Below are 23,709 nucleotides of genomic sequence, written 5' to 3'. Positions count from 1 at the left end.
GCAAACACATTCAAAAGCTAGCAGAAGGCAAGAAATAACTAAGATCAGAGCAGAACTGAAGGAGATAGAGACACAAAAAAACCCTTCAAAAAAATCAATGAATCCAGGAGCTGGTTTTTTGAAAAGATCAACAAAATGGATAGACCATTAGCAAGACTAATAAAGAATAAAAGAGAGAAAAATCAAATAGATGCAATAAAAAATGATAAAGAGGATATCACCACCGATCCCACAGAAATACAAACTACCATCAACGAATACTATAAACACCTCTATGCAAATAAACTAGAAAATCTAGAAGAAATGGATAAATTCCTGGACACATAACACCCTCCCAAGACTAAACCAGGAAGAAGTTGAATCCCTGAATAGATCAATAACAGGTTCTAAAGTTGAGGCAATAACTAATAGCCTACCAACCAAAAAAAGTCCAGGACCAGAAGGATTCACAGCCGAATTCTACCAGAGGTACAAAGAGGAGCTGGTACCATTCCTTCTGAAACTATTCCAATCAATAGAAAAAGAGGTTATCTTCCCTATTTCATTTTATGAGGCCAACAACATCCTGATACCAAAGCCTGGCAGAGACACAACAAAAAAAAGAGAATTTTAGACCAATATCCCTGATGAACATCAATACCAAAATCTTCAATAAAATACTGGCAAACCGAATCCAGCAGCACATCAAAAGGCTTATCCATCACCATCAAGCTGGCCTCATCCCTGGGATGCAAGGCTGGTTCAACATACACAAATCAGTAAATGTAATCCATCATATAAACAGAACCAAAGTCAAAAACCACATGATTATCTCAATAGATGCAGAAAAGGCCCTCAACAAAATTCAACAGCCCTTCATGCTAAAAACTCTCGATAAACTAGATATTGATGGGACATATCTCAAAATAATAAGAGCTATTTATGACAAACCCACAGCCAATATCATACTGAATGGGCAAAAACTGGAAGCATTCCCTTTGAAAACTGGCACAAAACAGGGATGCCCTTTCTCACCACTCCTATTCAAGGTAGTGTTGGAAGTTCTGGCCAGGGCAATCAGGCAAGAGAAAGAAATAAAGCATATTCAATTAGGAAAAGAGGAAGTCAAATTGTCCCTGTTTGCAGATGACATGATTGCATATTTAGAAAACCCATCATCTCAGCCCAAAATCTCCTTAAGCTGATAAGCAACTTCACCAAAGTCTCAGGATAAAAAATCAATTTGCAAAAATCACAAGCATTCCTTTACACCAATAACAGACAAACAGAGAGCCAAATCATGAGTGAACTCCCATTCACAATTGCTTCAAAGGAAATAAAATACCTAGGAATCCAACTTACAAGGGATGTGAAGGACCTCTTCAAGGAGAACTACAAACCACTGCTCAACGAAATAAAAGAGGACACAAACAAATGGAAGAACATTCCATGCTCGTGGATAGGAAGAATCAATATTGTGAAAATGGCCATACTTCCCAAGGTAATTTATAGATTCAATGCCATCCCCATCAAGCTACCAATGACTTTCTTCACAGAATTGGAAAAAACTACTTTAAAGTTCATATGGAACCAAAAAAGAGCCCGCATTGCCAAGACAATCCTAAGCCAAAAGAACAAAGCTGGAGGCATCATGCTACCTGACTTCAAACTATATTACAAGGCTACAGTAACCAAAACAGCATGGTACTGGTACCAAAACAGAGATATAGACCAATGGAACAGAATAGAGCCCCCGGAAGTAATACCACACATCTACAACAATCTGATCTTTGACACACCTGACTAAAACAAGCAATGGGGAAAGGATTCCCTATTTAATAAATGGTATTGGGAAAACTGGCTAGCCATATGTAGAAAGCTGAAACTGGACCCCTTCCTTACATCTTATACAAAAATTTATTCAAGATGGATTAAAGACTTAAACGTTAGACCTAAAACCATAAAAACCCTGGAAGAAAAGCTAGGCAATACCATTCAGGCCATAAGCATGGGCAAGGACTTCATGACTAAAACACCAAAAGCAATTGCAATGGCAACAAAAGCCAAAATTGACAAATGGGATCTAATTAAACTAAAGAGCTTCTGCACAGCAAAAGAAACTACCATCAGAGTGAACAGGCAACCTACAGAATGGGAGAAAATTTTTGCAATCTACCCATCTGACAAAGGGCTAATATCCAGAATCTACAATGAACTTAAACAAATTTACAAGAAAAAAAATCAAACAACCCCATCAAAAAGTGGGCAAAGGATATGAACAGACACTTCTCAAAAGAAGGCATTCATGCAGCCAACATACGCATGAAAAAATGCTCATCATCACTGGCCATCAGAGAAATGCAAATCAAAACCACAATGAGATACCATCTCACACCAGTTAGAATGGCAATCATTAAAAAGTCAGGAAAGAACAGGTGCTGGAGAGGATGTGGAGAAATAGGAACGCTTTTACACTGTTGGTGGGACTGTAAACTAGTTCAACCATTGTGGAAGACAGTGTGGCGATTCCTCAAGGATCTAGAACTAGAAATATTATTTGACCCAGCCATCCCATTACTGGGCATATACCCAAAGGATTATAAATCACGCTGCTGTAAAGACACATGAACACGTATGTTTATTGCAGCACTATTCACAATAGCAAAGACTTGGAACCAACCCAAATGTCCATCAATAATAGACTGGATTAAGAAAATGTGGCACATATACACCATGGAATACTATGCAGCCATAAAAAATGATGAGTTCATGTCCTTTGTAGGGACATGGATGAAGCTGGAAACCATCATTCTGAGCAAACTATCGCAAGGACAGAAAACCAAACACCGCATGTTCTCACTCATAGATGGGAATTGAACAATGAGAACACTTGGACACAGAGTGGGGAATATCACAAACTGGGGCCTGTCATGGGGTAAGGGGAGGGAGGAGGGATGGCATTAGGAGATATACCTAATGTGAATGATGAGTTAACGGGTGCAGCACACCAACATGGCACATGTATACATATGTAACAAACCTGCACATTGTGCACATGTACCTTAGAACTTGAAGTATAATAATAATAATAAAAAGACATATTGGCTGAATGGATTAAAAATAACAGCATCCAACTATATGCTGTTGAGAAGAGACTCACTTTAGATATAAGCACACACATAGGCTGAACATGACAGGATGGAAAAAGATACTTCGTTCAAATGGTAACCAGAAGACAGCAGGAGTGGCCATAGTTAGATAAAATAGACTTTATAGCAAAAACTGTTACAAGGCTTGATGCAATGGTGTACACCTACAGTCCCACCTACTCAGGAGGTTGAGGTGGGTCACTTAAGCCCAGGAGTTTGAGGCTATCCTGGGCAACATAGTGAGACCTTGTACCAAAAAAAAAGAAGGAGAGTGATATCAGTAAGATGGCTGACTAGAAACACCTGGCATTCCTCCCCTCATCCCAAGAAGACTAAGGCACAAACAACTAAGATTTGGCTGGCGCTGGAGTGAGTGGTGGAGTAGAGATGCACCTGTGATGATTGAGAGAGCAGTGTGGAAGCACCCAGCCTCTAGTGGTCCCATCTCCCTCCAACCAGATAGCATCTATCCAGAGTCAGGAGGGACTTCCCTTTTCAGGGAAAAAGTATAACACAAGAGAATCCCACAGTCCTCGCAAGCCCCAAGCCCAGTTTGGAGAGTTGTGAGAATTTGCATAGCTACATCACCCGGATTAGGATCACAAAGTGTACACACCCCACCCCCCCAACCACCCACTGTGAACCAGGCTGCTGTGGCATGGCACCATCCTGAGACCAGAGCCACCTCCAGAATGCTCCAGGCAGTAGCTACTGTACCTCTCTAGCACTGGGCTCCATCTCCATTCCACCAAGACCACATGAGTGCTTGAATGCCACAACCCCAGATGCGTAGAGCTTGGGCCCAGGATCAGCTGTGACTCTATTCCTGCACAGCAGGGAAACCAACCCTCACTGCCACACTTTCAGCTAAAAGAACAGTCTGCCACTCCAACCCAGGAGGAGCTCAAGCAATCCTCCCAGCTATTCTTCAGAAAGGAATGAGGAATAAAATCTTTAACCAACAAGCAAAATCTAAGGGAATTCATCACCACTAGACCAGTCTTATAAGAAATGATCAAGACAGTCTTATATCTGGAAGTGAAAAGACAATAAACACCATCTTGAAAACATGTAAAACTATAAAACTCACTGGTAAAGCTGATACACAAAGGATGAAAGAAATGAATCAAACCTTATCACTGCAGAAAACCACCCAACTACAAAAATAAATAATGAGAAGAAGTAACAAAGTAACAAAACAACCAGAACACAATCAATAAAATGATAGGAGTAAGTTCTCACCAATCAATAATAATCTTGAATGTAAATAGATTAAATTCCCCTGTTTAAAAGATAAACTAGCTGAATGGATTAACAAACCAAGACCCAACTATATGCTGTCCACAAGAAACTCCCCTTACCTGTAAAGACACACATAAACTGAAAGTTAAGGATGAAAAAAGATAGTCCATGTAAACAGAAACCCAAAACAAGGAGGAGTAGCTATACTTATATCAGACGAAGAAGACTTCAAGTCAAAAACTATAAAAAGAAACAAAGACAGACATTATATAATAATAAAGGGATTAATTCAGGAGGAGAATATAATTGTAAATATATATGCACCAAATACTAGAGCACCTAGATATAGAAAGCAAATATTATTAAATATAAAGGGAAAGATAGACCTCCAATACAATAGTGGTTGGAGACTTCAACACCCCACTCTCAGTATTAGATAGATCATCTAGACAGAAAATCAAAGACACATCAGATTTAAACTACACCATTAGAACAAATAGACCTAACAGACATTTACAGAACATTTTACCCAATGGCTGCAGAATACACATTCTTCTCATGTACCCATGGAATATTCTCCAGGACTGACAATATGTTAGGACACAAAACAAGCCTCAGAATTTTTTTAAATCAAAATTATATTAGGTATCTTATCTTACCACAATGGAATAAAACTAGACATCAACAACAAGAGAAACATTCAAAGCTATATCAATATATGGAAATTAAATAACATGCTCCTGAATGATGAATGGATGAAGGAAGAAATTAAGAATGAAATTTAAGGGCCGGGTGCAATGGCTCACACCTGTAATCCCAGCACTTTGTGAGGCCAAGGCTGGCATACTGCTTGAGCCTAGGAGTTTGAAACCAGCCTGGGCAACATGGTGAAACCCATCTCTACAAAAAAATATAAAAACTAGCTGGGTGTGGTGGTGGGTGACTGTAATCCCAGCTCCTCAGGAGGCTGAGGCAGGAGAATAGTTTGAGCTAGGGAGGCAGAGGTTGCAGGGAGCCAAGATTGCGCCACTGCACTCCAGCCTGGGTGACAGGGTGAGACTCTGTCTCAAAAACAAACAAACAAACAAACAAATCTCCAAACAAAAAAAGTCCAGGACCCAGTGGGTTCACCACTGAATTCTACTGAACCTATAAAGAACAATTGATACCAATTATCAAACTATTCCAAAAAATTGAATCGGAGGAAATTCTTCCTAACTCATTTTACAAGGTCATCATAACCTTGATACCAAAACCAGGAAAAGACACAACAAAAAAGAAAACTACAGGCCAATATCCCTGATGAACATAGATGAAAAAATCCTCAACAAAATACCTGCAAACCAAATCCAACAGCACATGAAAAAGATAACAAACCACAATCAAGTGGGATTTATCCCAGGATACAAGGATTGTTCCATATACACAAATCAATAAATGTGATACATCACATTCACAGAACTAAGAACAAAAACCATATGATCATTTTAATATATGCTGAGACAGCATTTGATAAAATTCAGCATCCCTTTATTATAAACGCCCTCAACAAACTAGGTATAGAAGGAATATACCTCAAAATAATAAAGCCCATATGTGAGAAACCCACAGCTAACATCTTACTGAATGCAGAAAAGCTGAAAGCTTCTCCTCTAAGAATTGGAACAAGACAAGGATGCCCACTTTCCCCGCTATTATTCAACATAGTACTGGAAGTTTTAGCCAGAAGAGTTAGGCAAGAGAAAGAAATAAAAGGCATCCAAATGGGAATAGAGGAAGTCAAATTGTCCCTGTTTGCAGATTATATAATCTTTTTTGTTTTTTTGATACAGGATCTCACTTGTTGCCCGCACCACCAGACCCAGCTAACTTTTTAATTTTTTTGTATAGACAAGGTCTCACTATGTTGCTCAAGCTGGTCTTGAATTCCTTGGCTCAAGCAATCCTCCCACCTCAGCCTCCCAAAGTTCTGGGATTACAGGTGTGAGCCACTAAACCTAGCTGATGTGATCTTATATATAGAAAACCTATATTGTATCACAAAACTCTTAGAACTGATAAAAAAAATTTCATAAAGTTGAAGGGCACAAAATCAATATATGAACAACAGTAGTGTTTCTATACACAAACAACAAACTAGCTGAAAAAGAAATCAAGAAGGCAATCTCATATACAATAACTGCAAAATAAATACCTAGGAATACATTTAATGAAGAAGGTAAAAAAAAAAACAAAAAAACAAAAAAAAAAACCTCTACAAGGTGCGAAAGGAAAAAAAAACACAGGACCCCAATTCATAATGCCAAAAGAAAAAAATTAAGCTGAAAGCTGAGTCATGCAAGAAACTGCCTTTCCTTTTGTTCCTAAGCAGACAGCTATAGATGAAAGGTTAAATATCTCCACAGGTGGCTGCCCTATGTTTACCTCATCTTATGTAAAGTGCCGATTTACTGAGAACCAGATGAATACATAATTGACTATTCGCCTATCAGCTCCTTTTCTCTTGCAACATGTGGATTAACATACCTTCCCTTTCTCCCCTCCAGCCCACTTTTCCCCTTTAAATACTGAAGCCTTCAAAGTCCTCTTTGGAGAAAGGCACAGGCCACAGATTGTTTTTCTATGATTCCATGCTTATTTCTTCCAAGCATGACCTCAACCTTGGCAAAATAAACTTCTAAATTGATTGAAACCAGTCTCAGATACTTTTTGGTTTACAAAAGAAAACTAAAAAACACTGATGAGGCCAGGTGCGGTGGCTCACGCCTGTAATTCCAGCACTTTGGGAGGCCAAGGTGGGCAGATGAAGAGGTCAGGGGTTGGCCAGGCGTGGTGGATCACGCCTGTAATCCCAGCACTTTGGGAGGCTGAGGCGGGTGGATCTCGAGGTCAGGAGATGAAGACCATCCTGGCTAACATGGTGAAACCCCATCTCTACTAAAAACACAAAAATTATCCAGGTGTGGTGGCACGCATCTGTAGTCCCAGCTACTCAGGAGGCTGCGGCAGGAGAATCACTTGAACCTGGGAGGCAGAGGTTGCAGTGAGCCTAGACTGCGCCATTGCACTCCAGCCTGGGTGACAGAGCAAGACTCCATCTCAAAAACAAAACAAAACAAAACAAAAAAAAACACTGATGAAAGAAATTGAAGAGGATAATGTTTCATGAAAGGGCTGTGCTTGCAGAGACCCCTAAATGCTGAAGGAGTTGAGGAACCAAAGAACAAGGCGGACTAATGTAGTTTCTCAGCAGAGGGTGATTTATTGGGGAACTTACAGACAGGAGCATGGCCTTGGGTGGCCACAAAACAGGTAGATCTTCATGCTGTCAACCCCCAAACCCAGGACTTACATGCCATAGGGAAAGGGTATACAGTGCTTCAGAAGGAGTGTGTAGGACATTGAAATCAACCCCTCAGGGAAAGGCAAGAATGTTGTATTTATCATAGCCTAAGGGCAGGTTTTATGGTAAGTATGTGTTTATGATAATATCAAGGTTGTCATGACCTAAGGTTAAGATTTACAGTAAGTACTTGCTCTTATATAAGGAACAGTAATAAGATAGAAATCTTAGAGGCATTCCTGGAACTATGATTAATCAGAAGTCAACATGGCAGATTAGTGTAAGGTAGGTAGCCAGGCAGACATGATCAGGGGAGCAGGGGCCCCACCACACCAGGAATATCAGGTGACCATCATCAGGTGATGGTCTTGATAGATGCAGGAGGCAGATAAGAAAGGGTCCCTGGAGAATCTCCAACCTGCCCCACAAGCATTTATGCCAGATGTTTTTGTGTAGGTAAGGGAACCTGTGCAGGGTCTTGCCTGGGCATGCCCACAATGGACTGGAGGCCCACAGGTACTGGGGAAATGGAGTGGAGCTACCAGGAATTCGTGCCTTATGCAGGGGAGAAGCCTGGCCTCTTCAACTAGTGTGTGGTGGCCTGGTATTCAATCTGTGAGGTGGGAGCCTGTTGGCAGGACCCCCTCTTTCTTTGCTGAGAGCTTTCTTTTTGTCTAATAAATCCGCCCTCCTCACCCTTCAATGTGTCCTTGTGCCTAATTTTTCCTGGTAATGAGACAAGAACCCGGATTTTAGCTGAACTAAGGAGCAAAAAATCCTGCATTGGTCAGGTGGTTGCTAAACAGCCTCTCTAAAATAATAACTGGTTGCAGCCAGCACCAGGGAAATGCAGTCTCCCAATAGATAGAAAAACCTGAAACAGATCATCAGCTTCCTGATAAGATCTCAAGAGTTGGATAAATGGGCTCATGCATGCGCGCTAAGGGGCGAAATGGTGAAGTGTAATTGGTATATGACCGTCTAGGAACACTTGACAGGTACAGGAAGAACGGCTCAAGTGAGCATGCTGACAACTCCAGTAAACACACTACACATACGGCCCCTCCCAAGTGCTGGTGGGCCACTGGGCATGCAGACAGCCCACCACATGAAAGAATCAGGGGCGAAGGGATGTAACTCCCTGGAAGCATGCCAGTGCAGAATACCCCAAGTCAAAGGTTAAACGGAGCACATGAATCTCTCAAGTCAGAGAGGAGGGACCTTGCAGTCTGCACTGAGTAGAACTGAGGCACCCATGGCCCTCCTAGACAGGAGGCTCATGAGAGTGGTAGGGCTAAAACCTAACACCATGCAATGTGTATTGTTTCCTCTGCTTTTTCTTTTCTTTCCTTTCTTTTTTTTTTTTTTTTTTTTTTGAGACACAGTCTCGCTCTGTCGTCCAGGCTGGAGTGCAGTGGCACTATTTCGGCTCTCTGCAAGCTCCGCCTCCTGGGTTCACACCATTCTTCTGCCTCAGCCTCCCAAGTAGCTGGGATTACAGGCACCCACCACCACACTTAGCTATTTTTTTGTATTTTTAGTAGAGATGGGGTTTTACCGTGTCAGCCAGGATGGTCTCGATCTCCTGACCTCATGATCCGCCCACCTCAGCCTCCCAAAGTGCTGGCATTACAGGCGTGAGCCACTGCACACAGCCTCCTCTGCTTTTTCAACTAAAATTGGTTGTTTTCCAAAAACCCATACTGCCTATTCGCCTGTTTTCTCTGTGTGTATTCTGAAATGGCTTGTGTACTCACTGGACTGTCTACCTCGGAGGCAAGTCTGCCTCTTTGTTTTCACTTTGTATGTCACTTGACTTCTTAAACACACACTCCCTGTTATTCATGCACTCATGGCTCTTGCTGAATTTGTGTGGCAGCAAAGACACAGGCTCCCTTGGGGATACGCCATGAGATTTATACTTGTTTTTACCCTACCAGCTCGGATGTGACCTCTAACCCTTCCCCTGACTACTGGCACATGGCCAGGAAAGACACTAATTGGAACCCTGGCTCTGCCAGCTCCTTCTGACTTACCATGTGCTTTTCATTCCTGTTATGCCCCAGGGCCAAGTTTTCCAGTGGCTTTTGAAGCAGTTTGTCTGCGGGCACAGGGCCTCACTCTGTGGTCCTTTAAGGACCCTGCCTACTTGCTTTTTTGAGTTAGTACCTTTTTGGGATAAGGGAACATTCTTCCTTTGCCATTGCAAGTTCTTACCCCAAGCCCCAAGTCCTCCAGAGGTTCTTCTTTTATGTCAAGAGGGAAAATAAACATTGCCCTCTCAAATGGAAGGGCTGCTATTTTTGTAAGCATATAAAGGCTTTCCATGAGTATTCCTCTCACCTCCTCCCACTTCCTCCTGTAGCCTCCATTTCTCTAATCACTTCCACACCCCTCTCAACATGCATCAAGACCTTCAAGGTCATATTCAAAGGCAGGGGAGTCAGCCCCCTTGTGGCAGTTAGCTGAAAAACAGGCTTCTCATCTACTTAACATGAGAAATGGGACTCTGAGAAAAGAGATCATCATTTTGTTGCCAGAATGCTCCGAGCAAGTCACTATAAGGTCATGGAGATAAAGATATAGGCTGGCTGAAGTCCATAGGCACAAGAGACTCATAGGACAGAGATAAAGGCTGATAGATTATCATTAAAACAGAGATGAAGGCAAGGTTAGGGGTACATGGTAAGACCGGTTCATTCCAGAACCCCAAGGATGAGCAGGGGGCCCACTGTTCACTCTGGTATTTCCTCTGTTGTCAAGTGGGTAATTGTGATGAAATGGGACCAAGGTTAAGGGTACACAGTAAGACCGGTTCATTCTGGAACCCTAAGGATGAATGGGGGATGCCCTATTCAAGATAATAGGAAAGTAAGAAGGGACACATTTTACCTTTTTCCTTTTTTTCTCCACTGTTCTTTCTTCACAGATGGGTAATCACATCTCCATACCACAGGACACACCTCTCAGATGTATTCCCAAAAAGTGGGAAAAGTTTGATCCCCTAAACCTTAAAACAGAAAAATGGGCCAGGCGCGGTGGTTCATGCTTGTAATCCTAGCACTTTGGGAGGTTGAGGTGGGTGGATCACCTGAGGTGAGGAGTTTGAGACCAGCCTGACCAACATGGTGAAACCCCATCTCTACTAAATACAAAAAATTAGCCAGGAATGATGGCTGAAACCCGTAATCCCAGATACTTGGGAGGCTGAGGCAGGAGAATCACTTGAACTCGGGAGGCAGAGGTTACAGTGAGCTAAGATTGTGCCACTGCACTCCAACCTGGGCAACAAGAGCAAAACTCCGTCAAAAACCAAACAAATAAACAAACAAACAAAAATAGAAAAACTAGGTTTTCTTTGTAATACTGTTTTTCCTCAAAATTAACTGGGAAGAAATAACAAAAGTCAGCCTCAGAACCCAGTGCCTCCATGCAGGAAATCCTCAAAGTCACCTCCTCAGTCTTTTATAACTGGGAGTAGAATAAGGAGGACAGGGCTAAGGAAAAAGAGAAATGCAGGGACCAGAGGCAGGCTTAACTACTGGCTGCTCTGCAAGCCCACCAGCCTCCAGGTTGCCCTAAGGACACTCCTTCAGGTAACTGCCATTGGCGTGGGAAGCCAGGCCACTGGAAGGCAAACTGCCCCAGTGGGACAAACGGGAGGAAACCTCACATGGTTTGCCCTCTCTGCCAAAAGCTTGGCCACTGGAAACTGGACTGCTTTGAAGGCTGAAGGGCCCCCAGGACAGAATCCCAACCCCTGATGGCCTTGAGCTGGAGAGCTCTCTGCTCTAGCTGGCTTCCAAATCAGACATTGGCACTAACAGGAAAAAGCCAAGGGTGACTCTGGAGGCAGCAAATAAAATTATAAATTTCCCTTTTGGGTTCAAGAGCTGCCTACTCTGTGCTAATCTCCTCTGAGCAATTTTTCTCCAAATGCAGTCAGGTAATGTGGGCAAATAGCACTCCCTCCCTCCAAAAAAAAAAAAAAAAAAGATTCACACCCCTTTATATTATTTAAGAGACCAATTACCACTTTCCCACCAGTCCCTGGTAGTGTCTAAATACCCTACACCTCTTTGGGGCAAAAATATACTTCTGAATTCATCTTTATCTCTAAGAGCTCTATTTCTCCTGGGAAAGCCACCTAAATCTTTAACCAATAACTTTAACCTGGACAGTCTAACCTCAGGGATTTAGAAATAGCCCACACTTATTTGGACAAACCCTAGCAAAAATCTAACCAAGGCATCTCTCAAGGGGGGATAACTTCTACAGTATGTAGATAACCTCTTTGTCTGCTCCCCCTTCACAGGACCCATACAGCAACATGTAGTATAAACCATAACTTCCTAACAGAAGGAAAATTAATTTGTCTAATTCAAAAGTTATAAAGGTAAAGGTATTGTTGGTAAGGAAGGTTATAAAGAAAAGTGATTTTGCATGAAAAGGATTTTGTATGGTAAATTCTTGTCCCAAAGTAAAATAACTGGTTGTTTAAAAGAGGGATGTTTAGGTCAAGTCAGAAAGTCCAAGCATGCCGTAGATGGTCAGTGCAAGTTGTAAAATGCTTTATAAACTGCGATCATGACTCTTAACTGTACAATTTGCCTGCTTTACAGCTAGGTAAGGCCTGAGGACATACAGAGCTAGCTGTATCCCCTCATCTATGCTGGAAAGAGTCAAATCTTATCTGCATTTCTGTTGGATGTCCTAAGCTCCAAACCTAGTGCATAATTAGAATTGCTTACTTACCAGGTTTTTCACCAAAAGTAAAAGTTGCTAAGAGTTAACAGTGTAACATGTACTTGACACTACTGGAAAAACAGTTTACATGCAAGATGTGTAGGGAAAGCAGAATGTGCTTTTGGTAAAAGATTATAAGAAGGCATGGAAATGTGGATATTTTTGCCTAGTTTAGAGGGTTAAAGGATTGTTTTAAATTATATATGATAAAGATAAAGGTTAAAGCAAGTTGTGGAAGGTTTGTAAAAATTAATCTTGTAAAAGAAATTCTGTATGTGACCATATTGGCTAGAGTTAAAGGAGTATTCAGTTTTTCCATAAATTGAACATTGGAATAAAAGCACAACAGAGTTTTATTAAAGCATTATTCTGCTCCTTATAAATGTGTTATTGGTACATGTTCCAAAATTATGCAAAACTTCTATAATTATGACATAACTTACTATGTTATCACTAATAATAATAATTGTTTTTTGTTTTTTGTTTTTTTTGAGATGGAGTCTTGCTCTGTCGCCCAGGCTGGAGTGCAGTGGTGTGATCTCGGCTCACTGAAAGCTCTGCCTCCCAGGTGCACGCCATTCTCCTGCCTCAGCCTCCCGAGTAGCTGGAACTACAGGTGCCCGCCACCTCGCCTGGCTAATTTTTTTTTTGTATTTTTAGTAGAGACGGGGTTTCACCATATTAGTCAGGATGGTCTTGATCTCCTGACCTCGTGATCCACCCGCCTCAGCCTCCCAGAGTGCTGGGATTACAGGAGTGAGCCACCGTGCCCAACCAATAATGATAATTATTATGTTAAATTAGTGTGCCACAGAGATAACAAATTTCTTTTTCAATTGTGTCTTTGACTGTGGCACCATAAGACTTTTTGTCATCCACAGACAATTGTTGACTTGTTTTAATCCTTTTTAAAAGGTGAATTTTTTTTTTTAGACAGAGTCTCACTCTGTTGCCCAGGTTGGGGTGCAGTGGTACGATCTCAGCTCACTGTGACCTCTGCCTCCCAGGTTCAAGCAATTCTCCTGCCTCAGCCTCCCAAGTAGCTGGGATTACAGGCAAGCACCACCATGCCCAGCTAATTTTTGTATTTTTAGTAGAGACAGGGTTTGGCCATGTTGGCCAGGCTGGTCTTGAACTCCTGACCTCAGGTGATCCATTTGCCTCAGCCTCCCAAAGTGCTGGGATTACAGGCATGAGCCACCGTCCCTGGCCAAAAGGTGGTTTTTATAGTCAGCTATAGGACTCTAACAGGTGCTCCTAAATGCAGGTTCCTGATAACATTGGAGATTGTGATATTAGAATAGAGGAAAAACTTTCAGGACTCTTATGGAGAGCTGAAATGTTCATGATTATCAAGCAGAACAGGAGCTAACTGCATGAACAGTGATCTTGCCGTTGCACTCTAGCCTGGGTGACAGAGCAAGACTCTGTCTCCAAAAAAATAAATGAATGAATACATTCTTTTTAAAAAGAAAAACCATAGAACTACCATATGATCCAGCAATCACACGACTGGACATTTATCCAAAGGAAGGGAACTCAGTATATTGAAGGGACAGCTACACCTCCATGTTTATTGCAGCACTATTCACAGCAGCCAAGATATGGAATCAACCTGGGTGTCCAACAACAGATGAGTGAATAAGGAAAATGTGGTATATATAGACAATGTCATACTACTGAGTCATAAAAATATGAAATCCTGTCATTTGTGGCAACATGGATGGAACTAGACAACATTTAGTTAAGCAAAATAAGCCAGGAACAGAAAGTTAAACACCACATATTTTTACTCATACGTGGAAGCTAAAAAAAGTTGATCTCACAGAAGTAAAAAGTACAGCAGAGAATACTAGAGACTAGGAAGCGTAGGAGGAAGAGAGGGATAGGGAGAGATTTGTTAAAGGATATAAAATTGCAGATAGATAAAAGGAGTAATTTCCAGTGTTCTATGACACTGTAGAAGGACTATTGTTAACAATCGTATAGTATATAGTTTCAATAGCTAGAAGGAGGGTATTGAGTGTTCCCAACACAAAGAAATGATAAATGTTTGAAATGATGGCTATGTTAATTGCCATGATCTAATCACTATGTATTATATGTATCAAAACATCACTATGTAACTCAGGTATATGTACAGCTAGTATCTGTCACTTTAAAAAAAAAAAAGAATCACTGCTGCCAACTGGAAAAAAAATAACTGTTACAAGAAGCAAAGAACGACATTATATAGTGATAAAAAGGTCAAGTCACCAAAAAGATGTAACAGTTATAAATATTTATGCACCAAACCTCAGAGCTCCTAAATATATGAAGGAAACTTTGGCAAAATTGAAGGAAGAAATAGAGATCGGCAAAATAATATTAGGAGACTTTAATATCCCACTTTCAATAAACCAATAAAATAGACAGAAGATCAATAAGGAAATAGAGAACTTGAACAACTCTACAGACAGTTGAACCAAACAGACAATTACAGAACACGCTGCCCAAAAACAGCACAATATATGTTCTTCTCAAGTGTACATGAAACATTCTCCAGGATAGACCATATATTAGGCATAAAACAAGTCTCAACAAACACACAAAGACTGAAATTATACAAACTTTTTCTTTCTTTCTTTCTTTTTTTTTTTTTTTTGAGATGGAGTCTCGCTCTGTCACCCAGGCTGGAGTGCAGTGGTGCGATCTCAGGTCACTGCAAGCTCTGCCTCCCAGGTTCATGCCATTCTCTTGCCTCAGCCTCCTGAGTAGCTGGGACTACAGGTGCCCACCACCACGCCTGGCTAATTTTTTGTATTTTTAGTAGAGATGGGTTTTCACCATGTTAGCCAGGATGGTCTCGATCTCCCGACCTCATGATCCGACCGCCTCGGCCTCCCAAAGTGCTGGGATTACAGGCGTGAGCCACCGCGCCTGGCTCAAACTATCTTTTTCAATCACAATGGAATGAAACTAGAATTCAATAACACAATGAAAATCCACAGACATGTGCAAATTAAACAACACATTTTTTTCTTTTTTCTTTTTTTTTTTTTTGAGATAGAGTCTTGCTCTGTCGCCCAGCCTAGAGCACAGTGGCGGGATCTAGGCTCACTGCAACCTCCACTTCCCCAGTTCAAGCAATTCTCCTGCCTCAGCCTCCCGAGTAGCTGGGATTACAAGTGCCCACCACCACGCCTGGCTAATTTTTGTATTTTTAGTAGAGACAGGGTTTCACCATGTTGGTCAGGCTGGTCTCAAACTCTTGACTCAGGCAATCCACCTGCCTCAGCCTCCCAAAGTGCTGGAATTACAGGAGTGAGCCACCGCACCTGGCCTAAACAACACATTCTTAAACAACCAATGAATAAAAGAAAAAAATGAAATCATCATACTTATGGAATGCAGTAAAAGCAGTGCTAAGAGGGAATTTTACAGCTATAAATACGTACATTTTTTAAAAAAGAAAAATCTTGAATCAACAACCTAACTCTGCACATCAAGAAACTCAAAAGAGAAGAGTAAACTGAAACTGAAGCTAGCAGGAGGAAGGAAGTAATAAAGATCAGACCTATAGAGATATCTATATACATTAGGTATCTGCAATAGAGAATAGAAAGACAATAGGAAAACCAACAACATGAAAAGTTGGTTTTTTGAAAAGAGCAAAAAAATTGACAAACACTTAGCTAGGTTAACTAAGAAAAAAGGAGGCTGGGAATGGTGACTCACACCTGTAATCCCAGCACTTGGGAGGCCAAGGCAGGTGGATCACTTGAGGCCAGGAATTTGAGATCACCGTGGCCAAAATGGTGAAACTTCATCTCTACTAGAAATACAAAAATTAGCTGGGCGTGGTGGCACACGCCTGTAATCTCAGCTACTCGGGAGGCTGGGCAGGAGAATTGCTTGAACCCAGGAGGCGGAGGTTGCAGTTAGCACCACTATACTCCACCCTGGGCAGCAGAGTGAGTGAGACTCCATCTAAAAAAAAAAAAAAATCTATTCTATTGTCTAAATGTATAGATTTTTTTCTAAATGTTGTGATTTTTAAATAGACTGCCTCAAAAAAAAAAAAAAAAGAGAGAGAGAAGACTCAACTAAAATGAAAGAGGGGACATTACAAGAGGTGCCACAGAAATAAAAAGACTAAAAGAGAATACTATGAACAGTAATGGGTAAATTCCTAGAAACATACAGCCTGGGAAGACTGAATCATGAAGAAATAGAAAATTTGAAAGAGCAATAATGAGTATGCAGATTGAATTAGTAATAAAGAACCCCCAAATAAACAAATGTCCAGGACCAGATGGCTTCACTGATGGATTCTATAAACATTTTAAAAAGAAATAAAACCAATCCTCCTGAAATTCTTCCAAAACAATAGAAGAGGAGGGCATACTTCCAGCTCATTCAATAGGCCAGCATTATCCTGATACCAAGGCCATATAAAGACGATACAGGAAAATAAAACTACGGGCCAATATCCCTGATGAATATTGATGCAAAAGACCTCAACAAAATACTAGGAAATGAAATTCAACAGTACATTGAAAGGATTAATCACCATGATCAAGTTTATTCCTGGAATGCAACTCTGGTTCAACATAACAAAAATCAATTAATGTAATACACCACATTAACAGAATGAAGGACAAAAGCCACATGATCATCTCAATTGATGCAGAAAAAGCATTTGAAAGGATTCAACATCCTTTCATGATAAAAAACACTCAACAAACTAGGAACAGAATGAAACTACCTCAATATAATAAAGCTCATATATGAGAAGCCCACAGCTAACATCATATTCAATGGTGAAAGACTAAAACTTTTCCTCTAAGATTAGAAATAAGAGAAGGATGCCCACTCTTACCACTTCTATTCAATATAGTATGGGAAGTCCTAGCCAGAGCAATTAGGAGAGAAAAAGGAAGAAAAGTCATCCAAATTGGAAAGGAAAAAGTAAAATTATTTCTGTTCACAGATGACATGATTTTATACTAAAAAATCCTTAAGATTCCATTAAAAACTGTTAGGACTAACGAACCAGTTCAGTAAAGTTACAGAATATAAAATGAACACAAAAAAATCAGTTGGTGCTGGGCATGGTGGCTCACAGCTATAATCCTGACACCTTGGGAAGCCAAGGCAGGAGGATCACTTGAGGCCAGAAGTTTGAGATGAGCCTGGGCAATATAATGAGATTCTGTCTCAAAGAAAGGGAAGGGAAGGAGAGGGGAGGGGAGGGGAGGGGAAGAGAGGAGTGGAGGGGGGATGGGGGAGGGGAGGGGAGGGGGGTGGGGGAGGGTGAATGGGGAAGGGAGGGGAGGGGAAGGAAGAGGGGGGAGGGGAGGGGAGGGTGCGTGTAACATGCAATTCATGTTCACCTTGGGGTGGAGGCTTAACATTTAAATGTATTACAGTCAGGCTCTGTATGCCAAAAGGTCTTTTCAGGACACAAATGCATGCAAGTGTGCAGCCTCTGCAAACTGGCCAGAGCCAGTCCATACAGGGTCAGTGATCTTCTCACTGAAAGAAAGTTACTCAATCAGTCTCTTGTCCAATCAAAGCTGCAGTTATGGCTGGTGGAATGGGGGTGGGGTGGGGGGGGTGGGCGGTGGGAGTGTCAGTCAGCATCTGGTGGAGCTACAGTTGTTTTAATATTGCTTATTGCTTGTTTAGCTGCTAAAGAAAAAGAAAATACCTCGTGGCTATTAGAATATAGTTTCTTCTTTTTTTTTTTTTTTTTGAGATGGAGTTTCGTTCTTGCTGCCCAGGCTGGAGTGCAATGGTGTGATATCGGCTCACCGCAACCTCCACCTCCTGGGTTCAAGTGATTCTCCTGCCTCAGCCTCCCAATTAGCTGGGATTACAGGCATGTGCCACCACACCCAGCTAATTTTGTATTTTTAGTAGAGACAGGTTTTCTTCATGTTGGTCAGGCTGGTCTCAAACTCCTGACCTCAGTTGATCCACCCACCTCGGCCTCCCAAAGTGCTAGGATTATAGGCGTGAGCCACCTCGCCCAGCCAGAATATAGTTTATTCTTTAAGTGTATGGTGTGTACACTTGCCTGGTCCTGTTTATAATTTGGTATCTTATTGCCACAGAGTCTGTCAGTCTTCTGATCTCTATTTTAAGATTAATGCTGCTCAGTTGTGTGTAAACTACAAAAGTGAGGGAGTAGAATCAGGTGTGTCTGACCTCCCATTCCCATCATGGCTGGGAACTCAAGTTTCCCGCAGAAACCACATTACCGTCTCAGGCCCACAGTTCCCCCTCGAACCCTCTGCCTCCTGACTGACCCTGGGCTTCCCTGTGGCCCCACGGTGTGGTGTGACATGCCCCTTTCTCTTGGAAACTGAGGATGACAAACCATCTTGTCAATGGCAATGGTCTGATCCTTCCTACACCTGAGTGATAATAAAGCCTCCATTGAACACAGCCCTGGCCTCGTCTCCGCCAAGCCGGCTCACAGTGGTCCAGGCACCGGACTGCCCTTCACCTGCCCAGCCTGTCTCCCGATGGTCCCCGTGTCAGCCAGCAGCGTCCCCACCTAGGAGCCAGCAAGCCTGACCCGCAAAGCGCTCCCAGGACCTGGTCACTTGGCAACTTACCCAAGCTGTGCCCCCCATACCCACAGTTTCTCTGAGCCTGAGGCCATCTGCTGCCTCTCCATCTCCCCAAGATCCCAGCACCGAGCCAAGAGCCCCATAAACGCTAATGAGAATGCAAACAAACTCCCTCCATGCAGCTCCATCGTGTTGTGGGAACTGTCTGCTCTGGTCTCCACACTGCACTGCGGGCCTCACAGGTCCTGCCCCACCATGTCCTGAAGAGCACAGGGCACCCAGCCTGTGCCACACCCCATGGGTGACCCTGGCCAGGTACCATGCCCTCTGTGCCTCAGTTTCCCATTGAGGAAAACAGTTTCCCCACTCACACCGTCTCCTCCCAGGAGTTTTATAAAGTCAGCAGTGAGCACTGTGCAAAGGGCGGCTTTGGCAGCACCACCAGTAGGACTGACCATCATACCTTCCCAGGGTCGGGAGGTGCCCACTGTGCAGTTGTGGAAACTAAGACTCAGGACTGAGGTCACTGCTCAAGGTGTCAGGTGGGCTTGGCCTGGCCTGCATGGATTTTTCCCTCAGGCTTTTCTAGGGCAGACTGCATCCCAGGACCTCCCCTTGCACACAGCACAAGCCTGTGTGCCACATTCCTGGAAACAAGGTGTGGGATGACGCCCACTGAAAATCTCAAACCCCTCCTGATGAAAGGCCTGCAGCCCGCAGCGGGGACAGAGAAGGGGAAGCCTACCTGGGCCAGGCCGGCATCCTTGTCAGCCTTCTGGGGGGTGTTCTCAGAATCAGGTTCCTCACCCACGTCGCTGTCCGCCTCCTCCTGGGGGGTGACCTTCGGGACCTGGCTGTCCAGGGCCATCTCTGGGTGCACCCCCAGTACAGTGGGGCTTGGGCTAGCCTCCAAGCCCTCCTCGCAGGGGAAGTTCTCTCCAGCCACACTGGAGGATGGACTGTCGATCCCGCTGTCCCGGTTGGGGATCTTTAAGCTACCACTCAGCTCTCCCGTGGGGCCTGTGTCTGGAGAGCCGTCCCCTGCTGCAGCCAGGCTGACAGGGTCCCCACAGTGGGCTCTGGGCCCAACAGGGAGCGCCTGAAGCTTCCCTAGGGAGGAACTGCCAGGCCCAGTGTCTGGCATCCCTAGGGCAGCAATGGGTCCTGGAGGGGTTGAGGACCCCCCACCTGACTCCATCCTTAAAGCTGAGCTCACTGGGCTCAGGTGGAGGCTGGCCAGGGGCTTCCTGTAGGGGAGAAACAAGCCAGAGTCAGTGCTAGCCAGGCATGGACCAGCCCCCTCAGGTGCAACCCCCAAATGCAGCCCCCAGGCAGTACCCTCCACCCCCCACCAAAAGCCTGGAGCAGGTGGGCTGGGGGTTGTGTGTGAAGTGTGAATGCCCTGGTCAGCTTCAGCTGGGTCTTGTACAGACAGGCTTTTAAAGAACAGAAAATGGAAAATGTTTTGTTTTAAAATTGTTTCTTCCGCATAAAAAAAATTAACCCTGTGGTGTGAAGCTATCTGCTGTTCAATAAATTCAAAATAGATGCTCAAGGTAGTGACCATAACCAAAAGGAACACAGTGGCTTCTGTTTATAATGCATCCGTGGTGCTTTTCAATCCTCTGATACTCCCAGGACATGAGGCCGGTGTCCTCCTCCTCCTCCTCCTCACCACTGCCTACTGGACAGGTCAGAAAACAGCCCCCAGGGGTCCAGGGTCCCAGCTGTCTCTACTATCTCCCTCAGGGGAGGGCTGGGGCAGGAGGTGCGTCTTGCCGGAGGATGTGGACCAAGGTCTTTGCCCCAGAACTCCTCCTCCCTCCTGTGCACTGGAGCCACCTCACACTGGCCCACCACGCCTCTCATGGACCAAATTCAAGTGTCAGTTCTAAGTGCACAGAGAATTCACCGGGTGCCTTTGAGGAGGAGCAAAGGTGAGACGGGCCTAGAGGGAGACTGTCATCCCTCAAAATCATCCTCTTGAACCCAAGACGCAGCTGCCGAGGAGCCTAGGGGCTGCAAGTGGCGGTCACTTATCCCCATACCTGATGTCACCAGCCTTTCTGAGGAGGGTGCTGAGGGTCAGCGGGCACAGGTGCCTGGCTCCGTGCTGGGGTCTGGGGTTGGCCAGCAGGAGCTCGCACACGGTAGATGGTTTCCTTGAAAATCTCTTCCTTGCCCAGCAGGTTCAAAGTAGAGCCATTTAGGAGGTACTGAAAAGACATTAGTAGAGAAAGAAAACCACCTTCTCCAACTGGCATTTGGAGCAGCCAGAGGCCCCGGCTCTGCGGGGGTGCGGAGGAGGGAAGCTCCATGCCACCACTCAGCATGGTGGACCCCAGGATTGGGGAATGGCCATCTGCACAGTCATATCCTCAGCCCCCAGGCTGGCACACAACGCCTCCAAAAGGGTGGGGCCTGCACCAGCAGCCATGCACTGTAGGGTGGGCAATGTCTTGCTCGGCTGGAAACTCTGGGGCCAGGGCTGAGCTTGTCCCTTGCCATGCAGCATCCTGCGGCCCAGGGGAAGGGTCATCTTGAACATGCAGGCACTGTCCAGTGTGAGGTGAGCCGGTGGGCATCGCCAGGCCCCTCCCTAGCCCACACCTCACACCCTCCCCCAGGCACATACAGAGAGGCTCCCTCAAACACTCACACTGATGGGCTGGCTCACACTCACAGTCACACACGCACTCACACTCACAATTAGATATTCCTCTGCCAGCAGCTTTACATGCTCCTGCCTCACTTGCTAAGCGGAATAAAGAAGAAGCAGGCTTCACACAGTGACAGGCACACAGTGAGCTGGCCCTGGCTGCCTTGAGCCTGCCCTGGTTGCCTTGAGCAGGCAGGTGTGCCTCTGGGCAGGGCGTGGCGCAGGCCTGGGCTCTGGCAGCGTCCCGGTGGCTGTGGAGGCCGACCAGCTCCACGGTGGAGCACCCCCACCACACACAGTCTCCTGAGTGCTCGCTGTCTTGGGGCAAAACCCCTTTTGAGTGGATGTTTCTTTAAATGACTCCAGAATTGCTCAGGTGGGCATTTATGATTGGCTACTGCCACATTCCTAACGAGTTCAATGGGGGGCAATATTAAGATTTCTAAACAGAAAATACATGTTTTGCTGCATTCTTCTCATAGCACAAGAGATAAACTCAGGTTTCCAGAGGTCAAACATGGCACAGTAATAAAAATATACTGGATGGAATGTGAGCTGTGCTCAGGCTCGGTGTGTTCAAAGGTAGCTGTCTGGCAAGACAGAGCCTGGTTCAACCCCATCTCAGGGGAATTATGCTTCTGGTCAGGATGGAGTAATAGAAACCAGATTTACTCTCACCTGGAACAGCAACAAAAATGGACAAAACCTACGAAACAAGTTTGCAAGGCTCTACACCAAGCGGTAAAACACTGTGGTCCCTGAGAGACGGGAATGAATGAGGTGAGCCCTCCTATTGCCCCAGCTCACTGCCCGGAGACCATTTCTGGGCCATGGATCAGGGAAGGGGAGCCCTGTGGGGCCCAGTGGACTCTCTGAGTTGAGAAGACAAAACTGGGAGGCCAGAAGACTAAGGTGGCCAGAGTCCACAGCATGGAGCCCTGAAGATGAGAGAGCTGCACAGAGAGAGAGAACCCAGAGATCTCAGAGGGGCTCCTTGAGGACCGTTCAGCATGTGTGCGGTGGGGAGAGCACATGAGGCCAGAGAAAGAACCACCTGTGAGGACCACAGGGAGATTTCACAGGGCAGGGACACACCTATGCCCACCAGCCAGCCCTAAAAGCCCCACAGGTCACGGGGCATTGCGTTGAATACTCAGAGGGTCTTGCTTCAGGAATGATGGATAATTAGCCCTGCAATGATCACTGCTCTGGTCCCACCTAGCAAATATTAACAAACCTTAACAGGAAGAAGTCCATATGTTTACCCAACTGCATCCCTGAACAAAACTAAAAAATATTTATAGAACTACAAAAATATCTAGTGCACGGCAAGGTAAAATTCCCATAGTCTGGCATCCAATCAAAAATCACCAGGCAGAGGCTGGGCACAGTGGCTCACGCCTGTAATCCCAGCACTTTAGGAGGCCAAGGCAGATGGATCACTTGAGGGCAGGAGTTCGAGACCAGCCTGGCCAACATGGAGAAACCCTATCTCTACTAAAAATACAAAAATTAGCCAGGCATGGTGGTGCGTGCCTGTAATCCCAGCTGCTCAGGAGGCTGAGGCAGGAGAATTGCTTGAACTCAGGAGGCGGATGTTGTGGTGAGCTGAAATTGCACAACTGCACTCCAGCCTGGGCGACAGAGCAAGACTCTGTCTCAAAAAAGAAAAAAAAAAAATTACCAGGCATAAAAGGGACTATAAATAATGAAGAGAAAAAATTCAATATAAACTGACCCATAACTAACACAGATGTTGGAATTAGCAAAAAGGGACATTAAAAACTACTATCATGTCTGTGTCATCCTATGTTCTAAAATCCAGTAGAGACGTGGAGAATGTAAGAAGACCCACATTAAACTTCCAGAGATGAAAACTACGAAGTGTGAGACCAAAAACACACTGGAAGGAATTAACAACCAATTAGACATTGCAGAAGAAAAACTAGTGAATTTGAAGAGACAGGAACAGAAACTACCCAAAATGAAACACACACACACAGAGAAACTGAGCAACAGTGAAACGTGGGA

General features: G+C 44.1%; 1 protein-coding gene across 2 annotated transcripts in view; it reads right to left on the bottom strand.

Moving 5' to 3' along the window:
* Positions 1-23,709, bottom strand: part of FGD3 (FYVE, RhoGEF and PH domain containing 3) — a 72,020-nt gene that overhangs the window by 39,600 nt on the left and 8,711 nt on the right. For both annotated transcript variants that reach the window (XM_019034182.4, XM_019034183.3), the window contains exons 2-3: positions 21,068-21,235; positions 19,765-20,266 (exon numbers count right to left, since the gene is read on the bottom strand). In XM_019034182.4, the coding sequence (XP_018889727.3) occupies positions 19,765-20,217 (453 nt within the window). In that variant the 5' untranslated portion in view covers positions 20,218-20,266; positions 21,068-21,235. The remainder of the gene's footprint in view (positions 1-19,764; positions 20,267-21,067; positions 21,236-23,709) is intronic.

This window comes from Gorilla gorilla, chromosome 13, assembly GCF_029281585.2.
Source record: "Gorilla gorilla gorilla isolate KB3781 chromosome 13, NHGRI_mGorGor1-v2.1_pri, whole genome shotgun sequence".
NCBI classification, from domain to species: domain Eukaryota; kingdom Metazoa; phylum Chordata; class Mammalia; order Primates; family Hominidae; genus Gorilla; species Gorilla gorilla.
Note: the sequence above shows the minus strand (reverse complement) of the source record. Positions and strands in the feature narration are given on the sequence as shown.